Here is a 9,094-nt window from a genome sequence, read left to right as displayed (position 1 = left end):
GGCTGCGGCCGCGCCGCCGCGGCCACCGGCCGCCTGCCTGGCCACCCCAAGGACCCCGTCCGCTCCTCGGGGAGCCGCTTCGGGAATCCGGCGGGGTCGTCCTCGGCACGGCTCGGCGGCAGAGACGGCCCCGAGGACCCCCGCTTCCTCAAACCCCCGGCGGTGACCGTGAAGAAGCTGCAGAAGTGGATGTACAAAGGGCGACTGCTGTCCCTCGGAACGAAGGGTCGCGCCCGTGGGGCAGCCCCCGAAGTCCCGGGAGCGCAGGCAACCCCGCCAAACGTGGGCGCCTGGAAAATGCGCGAAAGCCACGTCCTGTCGGTGCCTCCGGACCAGAGGATCGCACTGACAGGTAGGTGGGCTTGGGGGGCAGTGTGCTCTCCCGCCATCGCCGGGGTTTACCAGCCGTTTCTGCGGATAACGCGACGGGACCAAAGGGTCAGGTCCCTGGCAGTTGAAAACGATTTCTTGGTACCGTACACTCGCATTCAGTCGTTTTCCTTTTTCTTTGTTAGGATCATGGCTTGAAGAATTGTTTTTTTTTTCCTCTCTGTTTTTATGTTTATTTTTCACTTAGCACGGACGTGCCAGCCACCCTCGCACAGACGTGGGTAAAGGTTAAGTTCACGGCGATGTTTTGGTGAGGTTTGAGATGGGCGGTGCTGCCTTGATGAGTTTTTGTAGCTTTAGGCAAATCCGGAGACTTTTTGTGGAGTTTGTGAATTTGAATTTGATCCAAGATAGATTTTTATAGGCTTTATAAACTGTCATTTACTCATTATACCTTTTTTTTTTCTTCTCTCTCCCGGGCGCTCACACACACAGATGCTCACACAGGCACACAGCAAAAACAAATCAAAGATGTAATTTTTTTTTCTTGTGGAAAATCAAAGGTTAGTGGTATTATAATCAAAAGAAACGTCCCTCGTGTGCTTTCTTAAAAAGTACAGCTCCCTAAAGTCATTTGTATACTTGAAATTATTTTAGTAGAACTAAATTATATTAGATTTTTTAAAAGTTTATTTCCAGTGATTCTTAATCATTGGAGGTTTAGGTTCTCGGTTTTAGAAATCTCTTGATTGTGTTTCTTTGTCAAAGAAACTGAGCCGAAACAATGTGTCCTTTGAACTACATTCTTAAATATAAAATCTTTTGGCGAATATGAAGACTTCCATGTTAGTAGTTTAAAAAATATTAAATGATAAAATGTAAAAAGTATTTGCTGGCATCTCTGGTCAGAATTACAAATCTCACTGGACCTGGTTAATACTAACTTCACTTAGCTAATAGATACACAACAATTTGGAGAAACAAAGTTCACAAAACTTCTGATCAAATGATGAAGATAAATCAATGATTCATATAAAGCATATGCAAAGCATTTTGAAAAGGTTCAAAGCATAGGAAAAGTTTTTTTTGGATCTGTAAATCTCTAATATATACTTGCCAAATTTTGTCCTCATGTTCATTCTGTTTCTCTTGAGAAGAAGAAAGTAAAATGTCTAAATGAAGAGGATTGTATCTTAAGATGATCTTAAAAATAGGTGTTTTTAGGAATAAAGTGTTTGTAATCCTTTACTGTATTTATTGTTACAATATTTTATTTTGAGCTAGGTAAATTTAACTCTTTGAAGATAGCTGAATTTCAGCCATAATAAACTTCTGTATACAACTTTCCCATTTACCATCTAATGGCTTTTAATGACCTCGGTAATAGTGTAAATGTTCAAGGATTTAACATGTAATAATATTTCTCTAAGGGTGAAATGATTAATTTTCCATTAAGACATCAACTATGAAACTTCTAACATCTTTAAAAGAAATTAAAATAGGCATTACAGTTACTATGTGGTAGTTTATTTTATAAGACATTTAGGCAAAAGCTATCATATCTTTGATCTAAACAACATTTCCCCATATTACTTCCTTTTATATCATGAATTCATCTTTCCAAAAAGAATTTGTGGAGTGTTTATATATTTTGTGTATAAACTTGGAGAATATGTTAAAATATAGTTGATCTGAAAAGACCATTCTGAATATTTTATGTGTTTCTTAAGGGGTAATTATCCTCCCCTATGTGACAACTGTAATTTAACAACAAAAGGACATAGGTCTTAAATAGGTTGTGTGGATTCACACTACTGTATAGATTTAACCTTAGGTCTCATGATTCCCAAATCCCTACTCATGTAAGTCAGAGAGACTCCAAAGTTCTTTAGAGATTTGATCCAAGTACTTTTATTTAAATGGTTAGACTGAGATAGAGTTTCAACAAGATTCTGTGTGTGTGTGTGTGTGTGTGTGTGTGTGCGCACACACGCAGTTGTGCTGGTCCTGGGGCTTGAACTCAGGTTCAAGGTCCTATCCCTGAGCTTTATGTTGAAATCTAGCACTCTACTACTTGAGCCACAGCTATATTTCTGGCTTTTTTGGTAGTTAATTGGAGATAAGGTCTCATGAACTTTCCTACCCAGATCTTCAGATCTCCGCCTCCTGAGTAGCTATGATTACAGGTATGAGCCACTGGTGCCCAGCTCAACCAAGTTTTGAGAGGTAAAAAACTTCCTTAAAGCTAAAAGACAAAGAAAGGGCAAATCCTGGGTTAGGGTTGAACATTTAATAAAATTAATTGCTGTGCTTATTTATTTTTTTTGAGGGGGTCCGGTCGTGGGGCCTGAACTCTGAGCCTGGGCGCTGTCCCTCTTGCTGTGCTTATTTTAGATTTGAATGTTTAGTTCTAATTATTACTTTTTGTGAGGAGAGGCAGTACTGGGTTTGAACTCAGGATCTTACATTTGCTGGAATACACTTTACTATTTGAGCCACATCACTAGTCTTCTCCTTTTGATTTTTGCTCTGGGTTGCTCTTGTAGTAAAGTGATAGAGTGTATAATAGCATACTCAAAGCTCTGAGTTTATCCTAGTATTGAAAAAAAATTATTGGAAAGAATGAAACAGTTCATTCTTGGTTGTGAAAAAGTTTAATATTCTAAAAAAGATTTATATCACACTTTGTGAATTACATTATTCTCTCAAAGTAAAAATTTTATTTGGAATTTATTGTATAAAATACCTATAGAATGATGAGATAGAGATACCTACTATAGTAGGAATTAAAAAAGAATTTGAGACCATATGACAAAAGAAATCCAAAATGATTTTCTATTTTGATTTCTGGCTCCCATTAAGAACAATTAAAACTCTTGATGGCAGTGATTTGATGTATTTAAGTACTTCATGTTCACAGATTGGCCAATTTGTTCTTAATTGAGATGGTTATTTAAGAAATCTAAAGTCATTACCATAGTAAATATTATCAAGTTTCTGCAAGCCTTAAGATTATGAAGGAATCATAATTTATTTGCCAACTATACTTCATTATAAATCTTTATAAATAAGTTTTAATTAGCATATAATTATCAAAATATATTTAATTCATCAGGTTGAGCCATTTAAGCGTTTTTCATTGCTTTAAAACATAACCTTCTTTGACCTAATATTTTCTTGTATGTGACCTATGTAAGAAAAAATTAGGTTGTGTAATGTTTTTATCTAAAATGTAGACAATTTTATCTAAAAATTTAGACAATTTTATCTAAAATTTAGACAATTCTTTTAAGGTAGTACTAATTAGATGGTATGATCTTTAACCTTCTTAAATGAAGAGGACAGTCATGCAGATTGGCCCTCTACTTTTCTTAAGTATTTGAAGCTCGGATTTCTTTAAGAGGTGCATTATCTTTTCTGGATTGGCCCCCTTCAAGAGTAAAAGCAATAGGCAAACTCTCAGAGAGTTTGAGTTTGCTATTCTAGAAGCAAATAGCTACTTTTATTTTATATTTATATTTTATTTATATTTATATATTTTTATTTTATTTTTATTTTTATTTATATTTATGGAAAATTGGAGTGGTTGGTAGCTGGAAAAACTTCGAAAATTTTAAGTTCAACAAAAAGTTGTCTGTTGATTTGGAAGTGCTGTTCTAGATCAGTGATTCCCAAAAGATGTCTATTTGTTTTTTTTTTTTTTGAGGGGGGGCTTGGGCGTCCGCTGTGGGGCCTGAACTCTGGGCCTGGGCGCTGCCCCTCAGCTTGTCAGCTCAAGGCTGGCACTCTACCACTTGAGCCACAGTGCCACTTCCGCCTTTTTCTGCTTATGTGGTGCTCAGGAATCAAATGCAGGGCCTCATGCATGCAAGGCAAGCACTCTACCACTGAGCACCTTCCCAGCCTCTCCTTCAGTCTTGAATGTATGGATTATTTGATGAGTTTGAGCAGTTCCCATCATATTTGTTTTAACTTGTACCAACAAATATTAGTGAAATTTTAGAATCTGCAAGAGAGGAGGCCATGTAGTTTCTGGTGGTGAATAGAATAGAGATTCTGGGTTTCTGGTCAGACTACCACTTATCTGTGACCCATTCTGGACAAGTTACTCAACCTTATGTGCCCTCAAGCCTCAGGTTATTGTAGGGATAAAAAAAAAAGATAATCAGTTTGCTTCCCAGCCTGGTGTTTAGCTGAATACTGCCTTACCCAGACCATTAGAATTCGGTATGGGAATGAGAAGACCTGGAAATTGAGGAGTGCTGCTTTGTGGAGCCTTGGGGGTTGAGCTAGAGAACCCTGCTTTAGGGTACTTAAGTATTCTGCTCATCTTTTGTGCTTCTTTCGCTTCTCCTTCCAGTCACTTTTGTGGAATTGAAAACAGACTCAAACTTTTCTTTCTACATTCCTGTCTCAAAAGCAAGCACAGAGCTTGCTTAAGAGTTTTTATTGATAGTCACAATGGAAGAAAAAGAAAAGAGAAAAAAAGTGCTTCTTTTCATTCTATTGTACCACATCCTTTTAGATTTATCTGGGAGATAAATATATATGTGTGTGTGTATATATATGTAATACATGTATAATTGTTATATAATTTAATTATATGCAATATGAAGCTAAAAATTAAAACAAAATATCTAATATTCATTAGAATATTGAGACTTCAAAAGAGAGATAGGAAAAGCAACAGCTTATTTCTGCAATAGAAGGTTTTTTTTGTTCTTGTTTTTTTTTTTTTTTTTTGGGTCAGTCATGGGGCTTGAACCTCTAGGCTTAGGCACTGTCCCTGTGCTCTTCAGCTCAAGGCGAGCGGTCTACTTGAGCCACAGCGCCACTTCTGGTTTTCTTGTGGTTTATTAGAGATAAGAGTCCCCCGGACTGCCCGGGCTGGCTTTGAACCTTGATCCTCAGATCTCAGCCTCCTGAGTAGCTAGGATTACAGGCGTGAGTCACCGGCAGCTGGCTGCAATAGCATTGTTTAAATCATGAAAAGTGTGGATGATGTATATGTTCAATAAATTTGCTAATGTTTTTTAGCTGAAGGCAGTAGTTAAGTGTTCAGTAATAGGTAAGTCATCTAGACCTATGATAAAAATAGTGGTGGAAAAAACAAAATTGGCTATGTAGAATATTTTGTTCAGTGAAAATTCTTGCAGAAATGGCCGCTTCTGCCTTGTTTTTGTGTGTGTGTGAAAATACTATACAGAGGGGTTACAATTACATGGGCAAGATAATGAGTACATTTCTTATCAAGCGTTGTAGCCTCCTCCTTTGTTTCCCCTTCCCATCCCATCCTCCCCCCAGTTCTGCCATTTTTATAGATTTTCAAAATATATGACTGATTAGAATCCAAAAATTATAACATGTATAACTACAGGAGAATAAGGACTTTCTTGCCTTGCAGCTTTGCATATTTATTTTTTGACATTATGGTACTGGTGTTTGAACTTAGGGAACTTACAAGGCAGGTGTTCTATTTCAGCCATATATTCATTCTTTTTTTTTTTTTGGTGCTGGTCCTGGGGCTTGAACTCAGGGCCTAGTATACTGTCCATGAGTTTTTGTATTAAATCCTAGTACTCTACCACTTGAGCCACATCTCTATTTTCAGCTTTTTGGTGCTTAATTGGATAAGAGTCTCATAGGCTTTCTTGCCTGGGCTGGCTTGGAATCTAAGTCCTTGGATCTCAGCTGCCTGAGTAGCTAGGATTACAGGTGTGAGCCAGTACCTGGCTTGCTTGATTTTTTTTTTTTTTTTTTTGCGGGGCGGGGGGCGGGGGGGAGAGGGTAGGGTTTCACTTTTTTGCCTATGCCAGTCCAGACCACAATCTTAGTTTTTGTGTTTCTTGCCTTAGCTAGGATGACAGAATAGTACCACTTTGCTCAACTTTTTCTTTATAAACATGGAACCTTGTGACTTTTTTGCCTAGGATTTGGCTTTCAACAGATTTTCCTGATCACAACCTCCTGAGTAGCTAGGATTACAGATATGAGCCACTATGTTTGCCTTATTTTTTGTATTACTTGTGTCTTCAAAAAGAAATATACACACAGAGGAAAGGTTACTCCTAAGTTTATGTAAAATGATATAAGTAAGATGAGTATTAATTTCAGCATAAAAAGAAAAGATTTGAAGATAGTTGTCCATTTATGTGACTTTATAGAATTTACATTTGTATCTATCAGGTTAGCTGAGATAAAAATGCAACAATTTATAAGTAATTATTTCCAGTAAAGTTTACTGCATTGAATAATGTTTTGTTTAATTATATTTCAGTAATAATTTGGCCTTTATACTATCAGAAATGATAGCATAGCAATTTATAAGTTTAAACTTCAACATCATATATCTTGAAATACGGCAGTAGTAATCAGAATATATGGTTTGAAGCTTTTACAGTTTTATTAAACAACTTCCTTGAAATGTAAAATAGTAGAAACATGTTTCAAGAGTCATTCATATATTGTGCAGTATGTCAGAAATACTGATAGGACCCCAAATAAAATGGTTACCTAGGTACATAAAATTTGGGTTCTGTGGTTCAAAGTGGTAGAGCACTAGCCTTGAGCAAAGAGCTCAGGAATAGTGCCTAGGCTCCAGAGTTCAAGCACCATGACTGACCAGCCGCCCACACACACACAAAAAGCTCATGTTTTAAGAGCTGGATGTTAGTGGTCATGACTTAATCCTAGCAACTCAGGAGGCCGAGAGCTTGTGAAACCTGAGGGGCATGAAGGCGCCACACTGATACCATCACCACTCATGCCAGGCCACTGGGGGGCGGGGTGTCAAAGGGCGTCTTGGGAGGGGTGTGGACCACCGGATGTAGAGAAGAGGGAGTTCAGAGGAGGAGACAGAGAAGGGGACATGCCGCAAGAGACACACAGGAAGAGCATCCTGGAGCAGAGCAGTTCTCTGGTTCTCCTCAGGCTTGAAGAGAGCCCGGGCCGGCCTGAAGGAAGACCTTTGGTTTTTGTGTTTTTTGCCCTAGCTAGGATGACAGAGTAGTACCACTACTCTTTGCTCAAGGCTAGTGCTCTCTGCCACTTTGAGCCACAGAACCCAAATATTATGGACCTAGGTAATCATCTTTTTTGGGGACCTATCAGTATTACTGACATACTACACTATATATAAATGACTCTTGAAACATGTTTCTACTATTTTACATTTCAAAGAAGTGGTTTAATAAAACTGCAAAAGCTTCAAACCATATATTCTGATTACTACTAACAGAGGCCTGAGGAGGCCCTGACTGGTGGAGAGGCCTGTGCAGAGCTGAGAGGGCTGTGGAAAGGCCTGTGAAGAGCCAAGAGGCCTGCTGAGATGGGAGAGGCCCGTGGAGAGATACAGAAGCCTGTGGAGAGGCTTGTGGAGAGCAGAGAGGCCCTCAGACAGCCCAGGGGCCTGTATAGAGTAGAGAGGCCTGCAGAGAGCAGATAAGCCTGTGGGAAGGAGGAAAAAGGAAAAAAAAAACAAACTTCCCCCCTTGGAGATGGCAGCTGTTCCTAGTTCGGAGGTAACCCAGGACAGGATTGCAGACCAACTAATAAAACTCCTTTGTCACCTTTAACTGTGCCTCTGGTTTTTCTTGCTTGCAGGTTATTACAATCTGGGCATCATGTTTTGAAGCCAGCCGGGCAAGAAAGTTCCTGAGACCCATGTCCAGTTAACCACCAGAAAACTGGAAGTGGCACTGTGGCTCAAAGTGGTAGAATGCTAGCCTTGAGTAAAAGACTCAGGGCCAGCACCCAGGCCATGAGTTCAAGCTCTCACAACCTGCAAAAACATCAATAAATTTTGGGTGTTCTGAGAGATGTAAGAATAAGATATAACATGGCTCAGATAGCCATCATGAATTACATAATTTTATACTTTTGCTTCACACTTATAATTGTCTTAATTCTATGTGTGTCTGAAATGCTGTTAAATAATATGAGAGTTGGAATCAAATGTGAAACAGGAGTTTCAGTTTGCTTAGCAAAAGCATGTTGTCACAGAGTCCAGAAGTTCTAGTGATTGCTGAGCATGTGGTTGATGATTTTCAGTTGTTAACTTTAAATGTAGAAGAGATACTCTTGAATCTTTAGGTTTTCTTTAGTTAAATTAAATGAAATAAATGCAAGATATTTATGAAGTATTTGTTACATGCTTGCATGGTAAATCCTGGAGGGAAGTTTGGAGTTGGAAGAGTTTGAGTCCTGCCTCTCCCAGTACCAATAAGGTGTCTTAGGTAAATTATTTTACTTTTCTGTGTACAACTTCACAGTTTCCCGTGTATCAGCAGTTTCCTTATAGGATAAAATGGGATGATCTTATTCTAAATTCAGAGGGGGTTGCCTATTCCCTGCTCGTAATGGTAGCATCGTCTGGGATAGTGCTAAGTGTGTATTTTATGATCAGACAAGCTTAATTTTGAATACTAAAGCCTTGACCACATTCCACATACTCTGTGCCTCATGATAATAATCATAAAGTGTTAAAGAGTTGAAATGAAGTTAGGGCTTCCTTACTGCTTTGTCTCTCCTGATTGAAGTTTGTTAAGAAAATAAATAGCTGACATACTGGGAGTTCATGAGTGTTTCATTCTCTCTTGACCTAATTAAACACGAACTCTATGTTTAAGATATATGCTTTTCTCAATACTGTGGTTAAAAGTCAGGGCCTCATGCTTGCTCTGAGCCATGCCTTCTGGCTGGCTTTTTGCTGTTATTTTGGGAATAGAGTCTTAATGAATGTGTCTGCTGGCTTTGAATTGGTATC

General features: G+C 38.7%; 1 protein-coding gene across 1 annotated transcript in view; it reads left to right on the top strand.

The window, feature by feature from the left end:
- Syde2 (synapse defective 1, Rho GTPase, homolog 2 (C. elegans)) overlaps nt 1-9,094 on the top strand; it is a 32,987-nt gene that overhangs the window by 1,612 nt on the left and 22,281 nt on the right. Inside the window, exon 2 of the mRNA XM_013018205.1 lies at nt 52-352. Within this exon, the coding sequence (XP_012873659.1) occupies nt 52-352 (301 nt within the window). The remainder of the gene's footprint in view (nt 1-51; nt 353-9,094) is intronic.

The sequence above is a fragment of the Dipodomys ordii genome, unplaced genomic scaffold (assembly GCF_000151885.1).
Source record: "Dipodomys ordii isolate 6190 unplaced genomic scaffold, Dord_2.0 Scaffold39, whole genome shotgun sequence".
In the NCBI taxonomy this organism is placed as follows: domain Eukaryota; kingdom Metazoa; phylum Chordata; class Mammalia; order Rodentia; family Heteromyidae; genus Dipodomys; species Dipodomys ordii.
Note: the sequence above shows the minus strand (reverse complement) of the source record. Positions and strands in the feature narration are given on the sequence as shown.